General features: G+C 36.2%; 1 protein-coding gene across 1 annotated transcript in view; it reads left to right on the top strand.

The window, feature by feature from the left end:
• The window catches only part of PHF14 (PHD finger protein 14), a 319,743-nt gene that overhangs the window by 214,454 nt on the left and 82,920 nt on the right, over nucleotides 1-22,369 (top strand). Inside the window, exon 19 of the mRNA XM_089776015.1 lies at nucleotides 9,120-9,237. Within this exon, the coding sequence (XP_089632141.1) occupies nucleotides 9,120-9,237 (118 nt within the window). The remainder of the gene's footprint in view (nucleotides 1-9,119; nucleotides 9,238-22,369) is intronic.

The raw sequence follows: 22,369 nt of genomic DNA, 5'->3' as shown, positions 1-22,369 counted from the left end.
AATCTTTCTACACTGGTCCAGCATTAGATGTTTATGAAATGCATTTCCTGTTAAGCATTATTTACTTCCACCATTTTATAGCTAGCAAACACTGAACTTAACTATATGTGCTACATTCTCACATGGAATGAGTAAAATGTATTTGTGATTAGTAAGCACAAAAATATTGGAAGGTAGAATAATGACTTTTTTTGTCGGATATGTTATGTGGAAGCTTTTTTTTTTTGTGTTAAGGTGGTAAATCAGTGTACAAATCTCTCTCATGTAATGAGTTATTTCATTTGTCTGTCCTCTCTGATAACCAGGTAAAATATTGATGACTTCATATCCTGAAAAGTTCAGTAATTATCTTCTAATCCTTAGTGGACATTTAGGCTACATCTACAATGCACTGTAGTTCAAAATAAGATGAGCAATTTGAGCAATGCAAATTGTGTATCTTATTTTGATCTTATTTCAAAATAGCTTATTTCATAATTTGGTGCTATCTACACAGCATCAAATTTCGAAGTAACCCGCTATTCCAAAACGTCTCTTACTTCTTGTGAAATGAGGTTTACAGGGACATCGGAATAGTGAGCCTGAAATAAGGGACTTGCTGTTAAGATATTTCCAGTATCCCGAAATAGCATTGCAGTGTAGACATAGCCTTACAGTAGTTCACAACCAGCATACAGCTGAATACATAGTTGGAAATCATGAACTGCCCAAACTTTTGTAATAGTGTAGATGCTCCAGGTTAGAGCTGGGAGAATAAATGAAGTTTATTGCCCACTCATAGTTTGCATGTGACAAGAGTTTCCAGAATCCAATTTTAGTGGCTAAAAAACACACAAAAATACAACCACTCTTTCCTCTGTCTCCCAGAAGGAAAATATGTAATATGTACCTTTCTGTCACTCTGTCTTCATAGATCTATTTAGTCTAGGTTAACAGTAATATAAAGCAGATCATATATACCAGGTCTACATCATACACTATTTATAACCCACAGTATATTTGAAGCATGAACATTTTGTAAAAGGACACATATATATTGTATCTATGTATTTAATTCCCTTTGTGTGTATGTACTTATGAAATTTCTCTACATAATTTGTTTTGGGAAACAATAGTATGTTGCACAGTTTATGATGTGCCACAGCTGACTCATGACAAAAGAGAACACATACTTCTGCCATAGAAGGATGCTGTTAACTTGCATGTATATTGAAGGAGGTTTCCTGCTAATATTTATACATTTTAACTTGTAAATGCTTTTAATAGTTTCTTTGGGTTCATTTGTTTCATAAAGCAGATAAGAGATGTTTCTGTCCCTGATCATTTAGGGAGTCTTACATTATAAATATACAAAATATAGCTTTCCCAAATTATGGTAAGGTAGTCAAAGCATGATCTTCTTTTGCCTTCGGATATTTAATTTTAAAATACATGGTTATAACCACAACTTTTTAAAAATTGGAATGGACTGACAGATGTGTGCTTGTTTTCTTTTTATTCAATTTTGTATCAATAATTGTACAGCACTTAGACACCATTGTGATAAGTACCTTAAAAAGACCCAAGATAGATACCTTAAGTGTGCTATGATACGTTTGAAATACTTTGTAGACAGAAAGATATGTGTACCTTATTCTTAAATTGAAGTTACTGCCAAAAACCAGAGCCTTTAGCAACCCATGGTGATACATTGAGGGTATAGGGAGTAGGGTGGGTTACTCTCCCAATGCAAGGCATTTTGAACAGCACTTTTCCCTTATACTGGAATTGTAAAAGTAGAGGAGCAGGTGATATAAAGCTAGGTGTGCTAGTTCTACACCGTTCAGGGATTACCCGGAGATATTTAAGAGTAGGTTAGATAAATGTCTATCAGGGATGGTCTTGACAGTACTGGCTCCTGCCATGAGGGCAGGGGACTGGACTCGATGACCTCTTGAGGTCCCTTCCAGTCCTAGTAGTCTATGATTCTACCCTAAACCAGCAGAATATCCAGCTGTCTAACTGGGGGAGATTTCTGCAAGATCACTACAAAGGAGCCCAAAGTATGCTGAGGACATAGCCTGTATATTTTCAATTTGCTCGTAGGTTCAACTTCAGCTTTAGATAAAAGAAGTAAGTTTTACGTTAGGGATGGTCTCTGAGTACATCATAGATGTAATATATTTGTTCACATTTGATTGCTAAGGAGAGGTCCAGCAGTATTGGGCAGGCATGGGTTGTCAGAAAATGGGAAAGTCTAATGTGTGAGGAAGGTTTGTCTTTCATAGGATGTGCAAAATTCGGAATGCCTGATCAGGAGATGGGGAGCACAGACAATATGCTGTGACAGTTAAATACACTCTTGGGCTACGTCTACACTGGCCCCATAAAACGGAAGAGGCATGCAAAGCAGGTAAGTCAGAATAGGGAAATCCGCGGGGGATTTAAATATCCCCCGCGGATTTAAATCAACATGTCCGCCGCTTTTTTCCCGGCTTGGGGAAAAGCCGGAAAAAAGCGTCTAGACTGGCACGATCCTCCGGAATAAAGCCCTTTTCTGGAGGATCTCTTATTCCTACTTTCAAGGCAGGAATAAGAGATCCTCCGGAAAAGGGCTTTATTCCGGAGGATCGCGCCAGTCTAGACGCTTTTTTCTGGCTTTTCCCCAAGCTGGAAAAAAAGTGGCGGACATGTTTATTTAAATCTGCGGGGGATATTTAAATCCCCCGCGGATTTCCCTATTCTGACTTACCTGCTTTGCATGCCTCTTCCGTTTTATGGGGCCAGTGTAGATGTAGCCTTGGTGTTGGAATAGCTGGAGTGTTGTAGTTCTGAACTAATGGGAGGGGGAATGAACATATAGCTCAGGCTTGACCGTTTATTTGTAAAATTCTAGACTGAAATTTTGCCTGAGGAATGATTGCATGATAGACCCTCTCTAACAGAAATGATTTTGTCAAGCTCTAGCAATGTCGTATATCCTCTTCCAATAAAACATGTTTATCCTGAGATATAGATATATAAATATTAATATATTAAAGTTAATTGCAATTTGTTATCATGTCACCTTTTTGCATGCTGTTGTAGACAATGTACAGTGGTGTGTGTATTTAAGTGAGAGATTTTCTGTGGTCTCTGAAGCATATATGTGAAGTTGAATTTAAAGATTAGCTTATTAATGTGATGTTTCAGGGACTTATAGATAATTACTTTTACAGCTGTAGATGGTCACTGCTGACTTATGAATGCAAAATATGTTTTCTCACTCTGCCTAAGTCAGCTTTTTGTAAATTTTATATAATATTAACTGTGGTAATTTACAAATATGCCTGCAATAGGAATGTGAGGCATCCACTGTTCATTTACAAAAGTATGAGTCTTTTTCCCCATTGCTCACTCTAAGACTTCTGCAGGCTAGCTGATAAGATTCCCTCCTGTGCAGGTAGATGCAATGTAATGAAATTGGATGTGCGTGCTGAGCTTTGTAAATAAAATGAGATTGACCCCCAGCCATTATCTCATTTATCTGATTTACATTGTAAAATCAGGATCTACACTATTGATTAGGGCATAATTAGTTAATTATAAACAGGAAAAATACAGAGTTATGTTGAGTTTGAACACAGCAGGCTATACTGCTAAAAAAAATTCCAAGGGCATGAGCAGATGGAGATCACTTTAATAAAGAACAGAGAATATATGTTTCAGGTATGGAACTGTCTAATCAACCTCTTGCTGTGAGGAGATTTTTGACCCCCATTATGTACTTTTTTACACATGAACAATATTTCCTTTCAGTTGTTACCATTTCCTTTATTATTCAATTTCTTAATCTAACTGCTACACATTTTCACTTTCCTCTTTCAGTTTATCTACCTTATTTTCTCCATGTAAAACTGGAAAATTAATTACCTGCCTTCCTTTTTGGAATGGAAAACAAAACACTTCCTAATTTTGTTATGTAACATGATTAAATCAAACACATTGACAATAATATATAACACCATATCATCTCATCTAGTTTAACAAACATCAGGAACTTGCTTTTTTTTAAGCCTACCCTTAAAGAATCTCCATTTTTTGCTTTCACAATGTTCTGAGTACAACTTCTGCACCATTGAGATGCCTTTATCCTTAATTACACTCACAGATCATGTACTTTAGCATATAATGGCCAGTAAATTATCCACAAATAGTGAGAGATGAAAATTTGAATGCCCCTTTTGGACAATCTGACCCTTGATACATATGGTTAAGATTTGAGGTAAATTTGTAGGACTAAATATGGGAGGAATGAGATTTCTTTTTATGGTTAAATCTCTTATGTAGCACAATTGCTTATTTGTATTATCAAACGCTCTTTTGTGGGGGGCACTGAATGTCTCTAGGAATTGATAACATAGTGTATGAAGCCTTTTATGTGTGTCTGATTCAAATCAACTTGGATCTCTTTGCTTTCCTATGAAAAATACCAGCTTATAGTTACAAAAGGAATACTGAATTCCAGATAGACATATGGTCTAAACCAGTGGTGTCCAACCTTATGACACAGGAGGGCCATATAAACATAAGCACAAGCTTGTATGAAAGAAATAGATACTATATATTTTAATAAGGTTTAGTCACCTGTAATGATTTATATTTTAAGTTCAGCTTATTTTGTGTTGTGTTGTCTATTTACACACTTGGTAAACTAAAGTGATGTAAAGATAATGACAAAACACTACTGAGCATGTTGTTTGAAGAAGGCCACAATCCTTATGAAATGCTCTCCAAGGGCATAGGTTGGGCATCTTTTTCTGAACTAGGGAGGCTATACATTGCTAAGCTTGTATAGAAAGCCGCCCAGTATGTACTAGTCAGCTTGTTAATAACTCTAGCAGAGAAGCCAAAAATATACCTTTCTATTCCCTCCAAAGAGGAGTTCCTAAAGATCATGTCAGAGGCACATGTCTCCAGTGTAGGGAAGCATGCGCTATTCTTATTTATTCTGCACTTGTTCTGTGAACAAGACTACTGCAAGTTTTCGGGGCTACTAACTTGGCATCTTTCACAAGCAACAAATTCACATAATTTAAGTTTTAAAGTCATCTTATACAGGCTGGATCTTGCTGGTCCAGCACCCTTGGTAGCTGACTGATCCAGAACAAGAGGATTTGCCCCTGCTGGTGCCTCAGCCTCTTGGGCTGGAGTGCCACAGCCAGAGCTGTGCAGCCAAGACAGAGCTGTGCAGCTGCCTGGCTCCGTGGTTGAGACTAGAGCCCTGCATCCGAGGCGGAGGAACGGGACCAGAGGTCCACAGTGAGGACCAGATCTTCCTGACTGCTGCTGGGACTGGACTTCCCTGGCTGCTGGAGCCAGAACACGACCAGAGCTCTGGGAACAGTGCCAGAGCTCCCTGGCCACCACTGGGGTTAGAGCTCCCTGGCCAGGTCTGGAGGTCCACAGCCATGGCCAGACTAGAGCTCCTTGGCCTGCTGGAGCTAAACTCCCCACCATGCTGTCCGTCCTCCCACTTCCCAGATGCACACACTCTGGACTCCCAGCTGAGTTGCCAGTGCCCCTTATGGTGCTCCTGCCCCGCCTCCAGACATTCCTCTTCCTGGGCTCTGTGGTCCAGAAAAATCCATAGTCCATGCTGGACCATGGATATTGCTGGACCAGGGAGTCCCAGTTAAGGGAGGTTCAACCTGTAGTTTGTTTAGGTTCTGTTTCTGGATCTGGCAGTATATTTTGTAAGATCCTAGACCATAGTAGATTGTTCATATTGAAGACTTTAATATTCATTTTACCTGTTGTCTTTGTAACTTGATGTAACTTAACTAACCAGGTTTCCTCCAGTTCTGGTGCCAGTGCTAAACTATAATTCATCAAGGAGAAGCAACTGTTTTCTTTACGTAACAGAAGTGTATGTAAGCTGTACCTTTTCCCCAACATTTTGAAGCTCAATTATCCAAAAGATATCGCACAACCGTGCTGCAAGGCAGATGTGCAACAGTAAAATATTCTAATAAGTAGACCATTTTATCAGGTCTGATTCAAGCAAAATGTATTCTGTATCCTACTATCTTACCATATTAAGATTGGTAGAGTCTGAACATTCCGCTATAGAAGTCAATGACCAAATCTGATTGGAATCAATGAAGAGGTTATTGGGCCGACAATCATAGTTTTGTGGCTGGAAGATGAACTTTTTTTGAACAGCATCATTTTTTAATTTCAGTATGCAGTACATTTATCATTTTGTCTTGTTTTTTTCCTCTAAAGGGAGCTTTTTTATATTCATATTTTAAAAGATTGAATTTTGATTATTTTGTACAAGAATATATTTTTGTAAAAGCAGCATTTCACAATTTATGGTTATAATTTTTAAATATGTATCACTTGATACTTTCCCATCTGAAGAGTACGTCATATGAGGATGATTTTACCATTGACATGCTCTCACCAGTTGTGTACATATATTTAAATTTTTAAAAATGAACATTTACCAGTGTTTCAACTTTTTATATTTAAGTTTTGAATATTCAAGAAGCATATGAGAATATTATTCATTAGATACAAAATAATTTTCTTTTCAAATCAGGTTTTGTTGAATATAAGAACAAAACTTGGCTTTAAGATCCTGAAACCTTTTTCTCTCATCATGTTATGGTTATTTAAACCCAACTTACACATATTTACTGGATGACATTTGAAATGTGATTTAAAGTAAAATCAGAATATTGGGCATTCTGGATCAGAGATGTTCCTCTGCCCTCCACATTAAAGATTTTAAAGCATGATTTTGAAGAGGAAAGATTGTTCTCTTTTAAATAGAACATTTCTGTTACAACTGTTTTCCTGTACTGCTGTGTCATTACTAAGCAGACTGCCAATAGAATCTTTATAGGTTGTGTTGAAATGTCTAGTATTCTAAAGTTTGGCGTAGGTTTTAGAATCTAGTATTGTTCTTTGGAAATGAATTTTACATATATTTGATAAAATATTATTTACATATTGGAAGCTCTCTAAATGTTTGATAGAAAGGAGGAGTTCAGTTAGAATACTTGTGTGGAGGCACTGCTCAGAAGTGTAAGGGTCTCCAAGTTAAACTTCATTTCTGTTAAATAGATTAGGAATATTGCACCTCTTTTTTTCAGATGCAGAAACCAAGGTGCAAGGAGGTTAAGCAACTTACTGAAGGTCTCTCACAAGTAATTTGCAAAGCCAGGAAAAGGATTCAGGCTCTTCTATTCCCTACTTTCATAATTAACTATGCTATTTCCCTCTGACTTATTTCCTTATTTGGTAATATGCCTTTGCAATATTTTAATTACTTGCATATCTGGTTACACCAATAAAAATTATTCAGAGACTAAGCAAAAATGTTTACAGTTTGGTTACAATTATATTGCTCTTACTATTATAGAATAGATTTTAAAAACCCTATTCAGTTTATTTTCTTTTGTAGTCATAGGCAGGGCTCGACAAACCGTAGCGAGTAGATACACAGATTTGTCGAGCTCTGGTCATAGGGCAGATACTACAATCAGGCAAAATTACAGTTTAACATAGTAAGTGCTATGCAGGGTACTGGTTTCATTATGGTTTTTGCCAATGTAAAAATACTGTATGGGCCCAGTCTTGCATTCCTTAAGAAGGCAAATATCTTGTTAATCCCCAGGGTGTCCATATGGAAGTAGACACTAACATAAAAAGGCATTGCTACTGAAGGGTCTTGGAGGAACTGAGATTTCACCTGTACCAAAGACCATGTTCTATATGACTACATAGAAAAAGAAGACAATTCTGGAATATGCACCCACTACAGTAATGCTAGAAAAATATTTGTTTAGGTTAAACAAATACTATCCCAAAATGGTTGTTTTCATATGGCATTTTAGTGGATTCCTTTTATTTAATCCTCTTTCTGCTTTGTGTTCTATGTTCTGGTAATAATTTATTAAAATATATTAGTATTCTTGGTCTGATAAGTGGCACACTGTGCATTTTATGTTTTAAAAAATAATTCTGCATTCTGCACCTTGCTACAGATTGGGGGTTTTTAAATTGGTTTTGCTAGCTTCTTATTTGTGGATTTTCTAGATTATGAGGCTTTAATTCAAACAGCTGAGATACTAAAGTGGAATAAATAAAAAGAATCTGACAAAATTAGTTTTCAGAAAACTTTCCCTTTTGAACAAAACATCCTAGGGTGTATGCAAAAAAAGTGATGAAGACAACCACTTCAGTAAGATGTATGAATCTCTATTACTTGCTGTTCAAACATTTTTTTCATCTTGAGCATATTTTTGTACTGTTTGATGTAAGACTCCTTTTCTTAAACACTGCAGTATAGCAAATGCTTCTTCAGTGGCAGTAGACTAAGAATGTCTGAATAAAGAACAATTATGATACATGTTTCAGGCTATTTGCTGTGGAATGAATACGGCACAAAACACTATCAAAATGTTTGTTGATAAACCCAGAATTATGAATGTGTAGACTGGACTTTTTGTGAGTTATAAGTGAAAGGTTTGCAATAAAATGTTTTAACTGAATACCTTTTCCAAATCTTATAGACGAAATCTCACGTTATTGACTATTTTGTGCAGATTTTATTTGTTAGTACAAAGTCATTATTTTAAAAAAACATTCATGGAATTGTAAACATATTTGAATTACTTGATATGTGGGCAGACGTTATGGAAGATGCATAATGTAGAAAGTTCTGTTATCTGAAAAGTGTACTAAATCCTACAGATGGTAGTTATTTATACCAGCCATGGTCTCTGAAAAATGACAACACAGTTTTGTACAAATCTTGAAAAAATCTGCAATAATGCTGCAGATTCTCAAAAATTGATTTGTTGGTCATCCAGTGTTTTTTTAGTTAGTAAGACATAAAATTTTGTAATTCCAAGCATCTTTATGGATGAATAGTAAATATACAGAGCATACAAACCTCCCACCAGCGTTACTGCATCAGAATATTCCATATTAAATAGAAACATACTACAGATGTGTGAATGTGTGCATGTAAATCACCCTTCCTGAAAATGTTTTAAATCAAACTAATGATTTGGGGATACCCTAAAGTGCTTTGAATGACTTGATTGAATTAATCAAAAAACATAATTTATCTGTTTCTCTTGCAGGTGTGATGAATGCAGGCTCTGCTACCATTTTGGTTGTCTCGACCCTCCTTTGAAAAAATCTCCAAAACAGACAGGCTATGGATGGATTTGTCAAGAGTGTGATTCTACTTCCTCTAAAGTAAGTTAACTCAATCTGTGAAAATTCAGAGGAGTTCTGTTTCTGCATAGCCTTTTTGAGCACATTGTTGTGCAGTTTCTCATCCTGAGTTTGTGTTTGACAACTTTGAATAGATCTGCAATGGGAAATAGACATTTAATTCTACACAGTTAAAGGTCAAACTGCAAGGATTTCATGTTGTCTTTAACTGAAGAAGAGAACAATGAAAAATGGAAATTGTGTTAATTGGATCAGTAAAAGGGGAGTTAACAGTTCCTCTTAACTTTTCTTCTTATATGATAGTGGTGACCCCCCCAAATACATAAACCCAAAGTATTTAATGAATAAATATCATAGTATTCTTTGCTCAATTAAAAGCAGTCAGATATTTTAATAATGTAAATCATAATCTGTGAAGACATATTTAATACTAAATTAATTTAAAATGTATTTATGAAAGATTTAGAAGTCTATCTTTCTTTTTCCAACGTAAATCAATTGTGCATTACATTATTAGGTTAGCAAGAGGGATATTTGTAAGGTAAAATATTGTAAAATTGTTTGATTTTAAAAATCTCAGTATTGAAACTTTAGAGGGGTAACTGTGTTAGTCTGTAACTTTAAAAACAATTAGTCTTGTTCTATATATTTTCAATCTCTTATTGTTTTTCCCTGTTAGTAAATGAAGTGGGTTGTGCCCACGAAAGCTCATGATACCATCTACATTTTTTGTTAGTCCTTAAGATGCTACTAGACTATATGTTGTTTTTTAAGTTTTTCTAGTTACAGACTAACTCGGCTACCCCTCTCAAGCTATATATTTTTGTTATTCTTTAAGGGGTCATCAGGGCTCATCTAGACAACGCTAGAGTGTTGAAAGAGGATATGCAAATTCAGCAGGAATTTACATATCTTCTTCCGATCTCAAGTGAAAGTAGTTTAGATGTGGCTTTTTCGATGAAACCCCTCTTCTCCCCCCTCCCCCACCGGTTGAAAAGCCATGTAAACCTCATTTTTTGAGGAAGAGCGGCTTTTCGATGGAGAGAAGGAGGGGGTTGCCAAAAAAGTCGCATCTAAACTACTTTCACTTTTGAAAGTGAGATCAGAAGAGTGGACACGCTAAAGAGACAGTGTCAACTTGATTTTTTTTTTTTTTTTTTTTTTGGTAAGTGACTAATTTAAAAAATATCCAGTTTTTGATAGGGTGTTGTTAAAATAAGAGAGTTTTTAAAATCAGTAACAATTCAGACATTTTCTACTGCTCTGTTATTGCTTATCTGGGTCTTTTCAGGGAGATATAAAGTGACTGAATTTCTGATTGCACAGGAAATGGACTATAAAGAAAGTGCTATCAAACATATAAAGTTAAACAGAAAAAATAAAATCTTTTTTTCTGCTAACTTCTTTAGCTTCTAATAATCTTTCTTAGGTATACAGCTATTTGTAACTTAAGGAGATACAAAATTTTCAGGCAGAAGAGGCATTTTCGAGTTGCTGATGTCCTTTTGACAATTGGGAAAAATAAAATATGCTGCTTTGTTGTCCATTAATCAAATCATTCTTCCTTAAGATACAAAAGATGGGCATTGGAAATTAGCTGTCAACTACATTTTGGACATCAAGCAGTCTTTCTTGAATTCCACTTAAATAAAATGGTCACTCCTGAAGTGAATTTTAATTGATATTGAATTCCTGTCACCTCTTAAATCAAAAGGGTTTTTTTTTTATTGTTCGTTAAAATGTTGTGCCTGCTACTTTTTAAAAAAATTTTTTTGGGGGGGGGGGGGGGGGGGTTGCCAAAAGGGCACTTTTTGAAACTCCAGATATGTATTTGGCATTGCTAGCCAAACAACGCAGATACAATGCTATCCTTGCTGAATAACTTACTCTGAAAATTTAATTCAACATTTATATAATTTTCTGCAAAGTGTGTTAATTTTTAAATAGTTTGATATAAAATGAAATGTTTTGAAAAAGTATTATTGAATTTACAAGCTTCTATGACCACAGATTTTTACTGTACGTATATTAAGGATGACTGACATTTAAAAATATATCAAACCATGTTTATTAATTAGACTGATTTTCATTTTCAATTCATAAAGACTCATTCTGAAAAATAATATTTAATACTTCAGACTGATTTATTTCACTATTTTAAACAAGTCAATTTTAATTGTATTTGAAAAATGATGACTCTGATAAGTATTAAGAATGTTGTCTTATGGGGACTCCTTGTGGCTTTGATGAGTTACTTAACAAAGATTTTTTTCTTTCAAAGCACCATAAAGGGACTTTAAAAAAGCTATATTGCTGTCCATATTAAGAGGTATCTTTATCTTTAGCATACCATATTTTTCTCTCCTCTACTATGCCTCATGGTGTTTAACAAGATCGTGTTAGGTGAATTAAACTTTTTGTACAGTCCTTTCTTTATATGAAAATAATTTAAAAAGCTTACTGTTTTCTTTCTTTTCCAATTTCAATCTGTTGTCTTATTTTATAATATAAATAATATATTATTAATAAAATAATATATATTTTACACATAGTGCCCTCCATGTATTTCAATAGCCAATATATGCTTATAAATTCTAGAGCTTTTTTTTACCAACTGTAAAGAGGTGGTCCTTTTGGTCTGAATGTAAGTCTGTTAGGCAGGAACTGTGTAAGGAATCTGACATTGTTTGCTGCACTCTATTTGACCTATGGATGAATAGCAGACTTTAGCCACAAGCACTTTCAATCTCTCACACAAATACTAAATCCAATTTTTGATATGTCACAACAAAGTTTCCTGTAAGGATTACAACAGTGAAATAGGATTGGATAGTGCAGCTTTTGCCAAGAAGAAACTAATGTAGTCTCATTCCCTTCAAGTGGAGACATAAGACTTTATAAAGTAACATTTCCAAATAGAAAGTAATAAAGGAATTTTAATTTATTCCCTTTGCTATTCATCTGCTTAAATCCATTTTAAATAATCACTATAGTATGAATATTAATTCAGATACACAAATTTTAACTTCCTAACCAGCAAGTGTTTAGGTATATTGTCCTAAAAAAACAGATTGCGATTCATTTCGGTTTAATAAAAAGTTAAGTTATAATATACAAGTGGATAAACCACAAAAGATTCTGTATAACGATTTAATTGTCCCAATGAAGGTGATTATATTATGTACATATCTAATTAGTTTTCAATTTTAGAAACTAGGTAATGGTGACATTGTGTTGATCTAACAAGTAAAGTAGTTTTTTAGGTATTAGTGAATGTTTGCAGGTCGAACCAATACAAAGGTGCAGTGTGGTGGTATTAAACATATGCTTTAAATTGCTCTCTATCCCAAGCATTTTGTAGACTACTTCTGTTTTGCTTATAATGTGTCACAATACTCTGCTGCAATCTTGTCAGTTATTTTCCCACCAATGTAACATATTCCCTTATTACCCTGTCTGTCAAATAACAGACAGACAGTGACTTTGCTGCAGGGCATGAGGGCAACATCTTCTTTGCCGGTAATACTGCATGTCACTTTTATGGGTGATGCTCACCACTAAGGTCTGACAAGATTTCTCATCTCAGAAACATTGTAGTTTTTGTTACTTCACATGAAAGCTGAAATAAATCTATTAGCTAGGTATTTTAACATCACCAAACTGCCTTGAAAAAAAGATTACAATGTGCTTCCAATACTGCCAAATATTAGTATACTAAAATTTCCGATTTTGTAGAATCATGATATAGGGAAAGACTTTCAGAAGTTTCCTTTAAACAGCAAATTCATTTGCATTCTAGAATAGCATTTGACTGGTCTAAACCCCTATTCTTTAAGGTACAAGATCTCTTTGTAAAAATTAGATGAAGACTGTGGGAGTTACATAATGTACGTTTCCTTACATTTCTTTTTCAGTACCTCCTCCAAGTTTAAAGTTTTATAAAAGATCAGGATGGCAAAAGATGTATATGTACATCATTATAGTTATAATGACTGCTAGTTACTTTTCCATCATTTTATTCTTGTTTAAGATACATTTTGTGAAAAGTTGAAGAGTAGATATGACAGACAGTTCATTAGCTGACTGCTGTAAGTTGAGCCGCATTAGCCAGGAGACTTCAATTTAGTTCATTTTCATTTCAACTTTTTACTGTACTGCATTGTTTTCAATGGAAGTATATTGTGAATTCATATGCATAGAATTCTCATTTAAATCATTTCTGGAGTATTTTCTGAAACTTACAAATCCATGACATACCCTAACCAGAGCAAATGGTATTTTCTGCTTATCTGTTGTGTTGGAAAGCAGTCATGTAGGATTTTTCTTGTGCCCTAATACTGAGCAAAGTGATTTCTCAAAGATGTTACTTGCTTTAGAACATTGAGCAAGCAAGCTTAACTGCATACAGTAACATCAGAAATGTGAATGTCTGCTCTTCTTCCATTATGAAGATTTATTAAAAATATAAAAAATGAAATGAATTGTTTTAAAATTACTTTTATTTCTAACTTTCAGCTTGCTCATTCAAAGAGTTTTCGGGTGATTGATATGTGGTTAACCTATGGAATTTTAACCTAATTACAATGGAAAATGGAGAGTTAAACTTGGGTAACAAGTACACCTTTTGCTATGAAAACTTACATATAAAATGAACTCACTACCTAGTAGATCATCATATGTCACGATTTTGTGTCAGTGGACTGTGTTAATGAACCTGTTTAGAATCCTCCAAAATGCTAGCCTCTCTATCGTGATAGAAAATTCCAAATCAAAACAAGTACTATTTAAAATATTTACAATATGGGAAATGCACCACAGAAAAAAAATCTATATTATGTGTATTTTAAAAACTAGCAGATCTACCTAGCATTGTTTGTATCCTTAACTCAAATAGGGTTTGTTGTTTTCGTTTTTTTTCTTCTTTTTCTTCCCTCCCCCCACCCCCCATTTAAATCATTGTTCTGTGGTGGGGCTAGGGATGAGAGGTTCAGTATGCAGGCTGCCCTCGGGAGAGAGGACAACCCCAGCCCCCTGTCACTGCAGCAGCGCCTCTCCATGAATGTCCGCCAGCTGAAGGATAGACAGACACATAGACACACAAATAGACAAACTCTGAAATATATAGCAGATAAATGTCACTTTCTCTGCTCCTGCCCCCTTCTGGCTCAATGGGATTATAGCTGTCATGGTCCCCATCTCTGGCCTTTTGCTTCCTACCCTGTGGTCATTCTACAATAAATGACCCTCCTACTAGACACTTCTCCTTTCCATTTTATGAGAAACTATGGAATTTCAGGTATATCCCATTGTCCTAGCACAACTAAACCCTTACCTTGCTTTTAAGTTACGATAAAAGGAAGCCACATACCAAATTTGGTGGTCCTAGCTCTTAAAGTTTAGAAGGAGTTCTTGAACAAATGAACTAACAGATGGACAGACGTACAGATTCACAAACTCTCAGATGCATAGTAGAAGATAACTGACATCAACAATTTGTATAAATTAGAAAAAATTGACTTAGTAATGGTCATAAATAAGATCTGTAATGTAATTAATTCTGCATGAACAGAAATACCTTTTTTATAGCTGGGGTGTGTAATAATGCCGGTTATTGAAGTTATTTGACACATCCCATTATAAGACTCTGTTTTCAGTTGCTTACAACTTTGTCAACTTTTAACTATTTGGGTATTTGCCTCAGGTTGATCTTTTTTTTGAAAATTTCACCCAAAACAAGACTACCTTTTGTGAGAGTGATTCTAGGGAAAAATAAGTTGTTTATGTTAAATTAACAGCTAGCTTTTCTTTGAAAATATCTAAAACATCCATGCTTTTTAAATGAGCTTTTAAATTTGGAATGGGAGTGGTCTTTTGCCAGGTGTGTGCTTTTTGCTCCTCCTGTAAAAATCCACCAAAATTTAAACAATACGTCTGTGAAAAACCACTATTCAGATGCTTCTTAGAGACAACTTACATGTTTGTAGCTAAATTCCTTGAAGATGCCATCATGGGAAAACAGCGTTTACCCAGTCATTGAAATTCCTGGCTGCTCTATGCCAGGCTGGGTTCAGGACGAGGCTCTGGGACTAGAATGCAGAGAACCCATCTCTCTTGCCTTCTTAGTGACTCTCTCTTTTGGACCCCAGGAGCATAGAGGAGGAAACTACCTGAACTGAAGACAAAGGGGAAAAAAGCCAGATGTAGGAGAGAGTGAGTGCGGGGGAGTATATTGAGAGGAGGAGTCTGGAGGGAAGACTAGGATGACTTGGGGATGGAGGAAGAGGGAATCTGGTCGTGGGAGCTGGCGTTGGAGAATGGAACATACAGTGCAAGGATATTAGGAATGGGAAAACTGGTGTATATGTTGGGGGAGGGAGGCAGAAGCACAGGGTGAGACTAAAAATGTCTGGGAAGGAGACTGAGGCTGTGGTGAGTGAGGTTGGAGGTATGAAGAGAAATAGTTCTTTTAGAGCCATAGTGTGAGGAGATAAGTTGTACTGGTTGGGTAAAGAGAGAAGGCAAAGAGATTGGTGGGGTGGGTGTGGGGGGAGATGACTCTGAAATTGTAGAAGGAACCAACTGTGAGAGAGTGGGTCTGGGAGCCTGTATGGATGGTGAACATGGCCACGCAAGTGACTGATGGCCAGGAAAGTGGGGAATGAAAGAAATCAGATGTGGAGCCAAGAGAGGATAGCTGGGTCTGATTGGACAAGAAGACTAGGAGTGTGATCAGAAGCCTGAGGAGTCTAGACTGGGCTTTCTGTTTGAGGTCAGTGGGATTGGAACAAGGAGCTAGAGATGGGAAAAAGAGAGAGGCTTGGACCAGAAACAGGGAAAGAAGCAAATGGGGTCTCAGCATTCCTCTGCTGTTAGCAAATACCTGTAAAAGTGTGGATCTTAGCCCCATCTAGTGTTAGTCCACATAGATGTTGACAGTTTTCTTCTACTATTAGTTACTACATTCCATGTGATGGAATTTCTAAAGTGGGAGGGGGTTCAGCTGGACTTAAAAGCTGTTATACACAAACACCAATGTTAAAAGACTATCATTAATAATTATTAGTGGAATAAGTTACAAAGAGATGTTGTAAAATCCCCATCATTGGAGATTTTTAAGACAAATATTTATCAGGAATATCTAAGCATATTTCATCCTGCCTTAGTGCAAGATACTGCCATAAATTATTTTAAAAACCCTAGATTTCTATGATTATGTAGGTTGCAAAGCCATGCACTTAAAAATGAGAAAATACCAAAATTATGTTTGTGCAATCTGTAATGCTAAGTAGTTTTGAAAAATCAGGTTCTAGACATCTCAAATTTGGCATCAGAATTAGAGGATATTTTTTAACCTTAATCTCTTTTTGCCTGTTTTCTGTATGTGTCGAATGCAGATGATAATACATCCTCATCTCACAGGGGTGTTTTAAAATAAATTAATATCTGTGAAGCTCTCTGCTACAATAGTGATGAGTACCCACGAGGAAATGAATAATTCTGTCTTCAGAGCAGGGTTTGGATAATGTGCAATAATTAAGGTACAGGACCAACACTGAATAATGAGGAAAAAACAAACTAATAGATTGAATAGCTGCTCATTAACTGAGCACCATCTATCCTGGTCACTGAATGAGACTATAGACCTGTAGAAAAACTAGTATGTGATCATGTAATTAAAGACTGTCAGAAGGCATGCAGACAAGCTTATGCAGACAACCTTCATTTTGTCATTGCCTATCTTGTCAATGTTTGTCTTTTCAAGCTAAATGTTTTTAACATATATGTGGGGTTTGGATGTGTAATGTGATGGTGGTGGATTTTTTTAATATTGTAGTTTGTACAACAGCACATGTACATAGCACACTATAAAAATGTATACATTGTAATAGCATAAATCATAATTTGGTAATGCTTACTCTTGCCCTATATTACATAGGTTTAGTACAGTGTCATTTTAATCAATTATGTATAACTGTATTTAAAATGCACCTTAAAATTATGATAAAATGACCATATCATTCAGTCTCACCCATCCTGGTTTTATGGTATATCGAAACTGATTTGAGCAAGAGTGTCCATAATAGATTAATATTTTATTGTAACCTTGCCAAATTTCGGAGTGCACTCATCTTATAAAAACCTTTGGAATCAAATATTTTGAGTGTAATGAGAAGCATAAATACAGTGTTTTTAAAGAAGTTGTGACCCTAGGTATTGTAATATTACATCAGAGGGTATCGGTCATCAGACCCTCTTCTTTTGAGGATGCAGCATACAGTCAAATACATTGTTTCCCATTTTGTCAATGTATCAGCTCAAATTTGATAAAAGCACAGCAGATAACTCTTGCTGATACAACAGACAATAACAAAACAGCAGAGAATAAGATTTTGTATTGCACTGTTTGGACTCTAGATTCTGGTAATTCAAATCACTTTACAAAATAATGAGTTGGATACAATATTGCAGTTTGTGCATTTGCAAAAGGCTGTAGTAGTTCACAAGCAGTCTTGGCTACTCTAACCTCTTATTGTATGCTGGCTAGTGACAATCGAATTAGCCTTACATTTAACCCTCTTGACTAAAGTAGGGGTTAAGTACTGCATAAATCAGCGTGGGAGCATGAATGTGAGTGCAAAATGTTGCTGAAGAAAGTTTCTCGGAAATTGGGGGAAAATGTTAGATTTTAGGAAGTTTTAGAACCACCCCTGTATTATGAGGGTATCCAGATTTTTCAAAAGTTTCCTCTTCAAGTGAGAACTACTTAAGGAAGGGGAAGTGCCAACCTGATTACAGGACCATTGCATCTTGACTATTTTCCAAATAACAATCTATCACACCAATTGTAAATCCAATTTACAATATTAAGCAAATATATCCTAATTTATAAACTTCCATTGTTTATTCAGGTGGAGCTCTTGTATGTCAGCAAAGCATAGACAGATGCAGGTGATATATCCACATCATTTTATTTTTTGATTTTGTGAATAGATGTGCATATGTAACTACCACCAGGCAGATTTGAACCTGGGATCTCTGGAGCTTAGTATAGGGGCTGCTAGCCTTTGAGCTAAAAGCAAGCTGGCTTTTAGGCCCTGCTGTAGACACCATACCTTTATGTGGTTTTCAATGTAATAATACCCATTTAAGTACTAGTTAGTAGTAGCACCTAATTAAGATACATGATTTACAAATTTACTAAAATTTGTTAACAGTAATTACCACAAATCAGATCTCTATGCATTGTTCAGAATGCAAAATATAGCCCTTCTGCTGACTGGTAGGAAATATCAGGGCTCAGCAGGTCAGCTACCCAGTGGAAGAGAAATCACCGTCACAGAATGTGGAAATAGTCTTACTCTAAATTTGTTGAAAATGGGTAATCAGAAACAACACACATAGCAAACCCCTCTTAAGGGATCTCAACCTCATCAGTGTTTCATTTCAGAGTGCAACTCTCTTCCCAGTAGTTGATTACAGAAAGTTTAAGGAAGGTTAAGAGCCATAGCTTCTCCCACATAAAAGCCTGCATCAGAAAACCAACAAAAAATTTTTCCCAGGGCCTAAAAATTTGCTCACATTCCAAGACAAATAATTTATAAGACTGTGTGCAACAACACATCTGATGATTTCTTCCATAACACTATGTTTAACTACAAAAATAAAAAAGGCTTAGTACATCTCTAAAAGGAGTTGATGTGTTTCCTTGTCATCAAAGACTTGTGCTAAAATGGAGCAAATGATAAGTCTCTTGCTTTAATGAACTGCTTTATTTTTAAGGTCTCAATCTTTTCCCCTGTATTGTAAGATGACTTCCCAAAAATATATATCTGAGGGTAAACCCAAGGATGCCTGAGTTTGGGAAGAATTTGTCAGTAATATATTTTGAAAGCAATTAAAAATTATAATCATTCCATAAACTCTTTTCATTATTGTTCAGGACATCTAAAAGATACCAGATTTAAATGTGTGATTGGCACTTATGCATTTATACCCTATTTAATGTAACCAGGCATGTTCTTTTATTGATTTTAAATAGCTTAATTTTTTGAATCCCGCTTAGCTATTGACCTAATTCCTTCTTTGTGCCAGACAGTGCAGGAAAAAAGACAATACACACACAATGGGGTTCAGCTGGGCTGTAGATTTATTAGATGACACATCTGAGAACCATCACACAATAACTTGCGCAGTATAGGTCATCCTTCCTTTGTATTCCATACCACTTGGTGGAGGGCTACCATTTCCCTGCCACTTTTTCCCCTGGAAGAGCAGCCACACCCCTAATTGAGTCACATTAGAGTTATTACAACCTCACAGCCTTTCCTCACATGAGGGTATACTGGAGCAGGTTCTCCTTACTCTTCCAGTCAGCCACAAGAGCATTTCTCGCCTTCTTTAGGAGATGCATTTTCCTAATCTGCTTTTAATTCCAGTTTATCAGGGAATGAAAACCCTCTATTGGTACCGGCCAAGTTGTGACATGATTTTGCAATCTAACTTACCGATGGTGTTCCTAGGCTACTAAGAAAAAGGTGAGAAAATGGCCACAGTGAGAGAAAACTGGGCAGTGAGAGAAAATTCCTTCCCAGCTCCCCGAAGGCAATTAGCATATTTTCCACAGTGTGGCCCCAAACCCCCAGACTAAATGAGGGAAGGGACAAAGCTTTTCTTCCAAAGGCAGAATGGTATCCCAGGCACAAGGAAGGATTTATATAACCTTTCCTTTTGAGAGTGTGGGAGCCAACAGATTTATACACTGCACTTTTATGTCAAGCCAATTAGCTTTCTACCTCCCATCCTCATCCTCCAGTGCCTGGGAGAGAGAAAGCAGGATGTAATCCTTAAACAGGACCAAGGTTTTCTTTTCCCTGCTGGTTCAGACAACCTGCTCGCCACCCGCTTGTGCCTCTGAGGCTTCAGGGGGTGTATTGTGGCACTGAATTTCACAGAATCACAGCAAATTGTATAAAATGTACAGAATTTGGTTATAGTTATCTTAAAATAGATCTTCTCAGTTATGCAACTATATACTCATTTTTAAGTAAAAACTTAAAAAGGAAAATGTAAATGATCAAAATGTAGCTGTGAATGCAGTATAAATGGTCTCTAAAACATCAAATGTACTTCATCAATCCTGTTGACTCCTGCTTGTGGAGTTCCTTAAGAATAATGTGCCTTTATATTAGTGTGCTAATAATTAAGGGCTTCATGCTGGCAACAGAGTGATAAACAAATTTACCAATAAATTGTAATTGACCATTACCACTTTCTATTAGCAACCCGTGATTACAAACTTTGATTGTTATTTACTTAATTAGTAGAACACATATTGACTCTTGATATGCAAATAGATGATACTACTGAAAAATGTGAATGAAAAGCTTACAACTGAGTTGTGAGGCTTTTACTTTTATGAGCCTTGATTAACTTTTTCGATTAGAAAACACTAAGCTAGCATGAAGGCGGTATTGAAAAACATAGCATTACATGATCTTTTCTGTTCGAAGATCTGGGCAGAGAGCATCGGGAAAAGCATTTGGAGATTTTATAAAATCATAAATGACCAGATCCGAGAAGATTCAAAGATGTACGGCTACATCTGCATTGCGCAAAAGGTTTTGTGCAAGAGTGTGTCCACACTGCCATGTACTTTTGCTCAAGAGATGATGTGCTTTTGCGCAAGAATGTCCATGGCAGTGTGGCTGCTCTCTTGCGAAAGCTCTGATGGCTGTTTTAGCCATAGGGGTTTCTTGTGCAAGAAACACCTGTTGCCCATCCACACTGCCGCCTTGCACAAAAAGCCCTCCTTTTTAATGCTTTACTGTAAGGCTATGTCTAGACTGGCATGATTTTCCGCAAATGCTTTTAACGGAAAAGTTTTCCGTTAAAAGCATTTGCGGAAAAGAACATCTAGATTGGCATGGATGCTTTTCCGCAAAAGCACTTTTTGCGGAAAAGCGTCCATGCCAATCTAGATGCGCTTTTGTGCAAAAAAGCCCCGATTGCCATTTTTGCGATCGGGACTTTTTTACGCAAAACAAATCTGAGCTGTCTACACTGGCCCTTTTGCACAAAAGCTTTGCGCAAAAGGGACTTTTGCCCGAATGGGAGCAGCATAGTATTTCTGCAAGCAGCACTGATTTCAGACAGTATGCAGTCTGTGTTCTTGCAGAAATTCAAGAGGCCAGTGTAGACAGCTGGCAAGTTTTTCCACAAAAGCAGATGATTTTGTGAAAAAACTTGCCAGTCTAGACACAGCCTAAATGTCTTTGTACAAGAACAGCCATTCTTGCGCAAAAAGCATGCAGTGTAGATGTAGCCTACGTGTTTTTAGTTGGGTGGCATCACAGCCTATTCTAGCTCTGCACTCGTGTGGTCTGTTGTTACCAGATCCTGTGATTAATTCATTGTCTTGCAACTCTATTGCTTGTAATTTATTTATTTATAAATAGAAATTGTATAATAAAAGCAGAATTGTAGATTGGAAGTTAATCCCATTGCAGGTCCAGATTTTTTAACCTGAAAATTCTTAAAATTAGCACAAGCATAGTTCTTCATTTAACTAAAGAGCGACCGTTAATCCTTTTGCTTTCAGTCCCTGGATGGGGTCTGTATACCTTGTCATAGTAATCTAATATGCCATTTATGTTTGTTCTTAATGTTGATTTTGTTGTAAAGGCTTTCTGAGCGCTGCAATCACTGCTAAACGATCTTCCGCTCACCAATATGAATTATTAATGCTTCCCAGGCACAAACTAATCTTATTGAACCAGAGAGGGGAGAGGAAATAGGAAGTGATCCGAAAGAGTGTTATTTTATAAAGCACTAAAAAAGTCATGAATTTTAGCTGAGTCAAATTTTGCTTTTCAGTTTAAAGTAATCTAGTGGTGGTGAAGTTTGAGAGCAGCTCTGTTTAAAACTGGAGACTAAAATCAGCTACATTTAATCTCTTCTTACAAAAGACAGCTGGGGACTGGTGATTTGTGCTGCATCAACCACTTTGTATGTGAGAAGGGGAAGAGTGTCTCATCTCTTTAATTTTAGCATTCTTTAGCAGAAAAGTTCCTGTCGTTTAAAAAATGGCTCAGCAAATGGTTTCTCTGTGACTATAATTGTAAGTGCATTATAATTAGTTCTACAAAGAGAGTGC

Source organism: Pelodiscus sinensis, chromosome 2, assembly GCF_052426305.1.
Source record: "Pelodiscus sinensis isolate ZL-2025 chromosome 2, ASM5242630v1, whole genome shotgun sequence".
Classification (NCBI taxonomy): domain Eukaryota; kingdom Metazoa; phylum Chordata; order Testudines; family Trionychidae; genus Pelodiscus; species Pelodiscus sinensis.
Note: the sequence above shows the minus strand (reverse complement) of the source record. Positions and strands in the feature narration are given on the sequence as shown.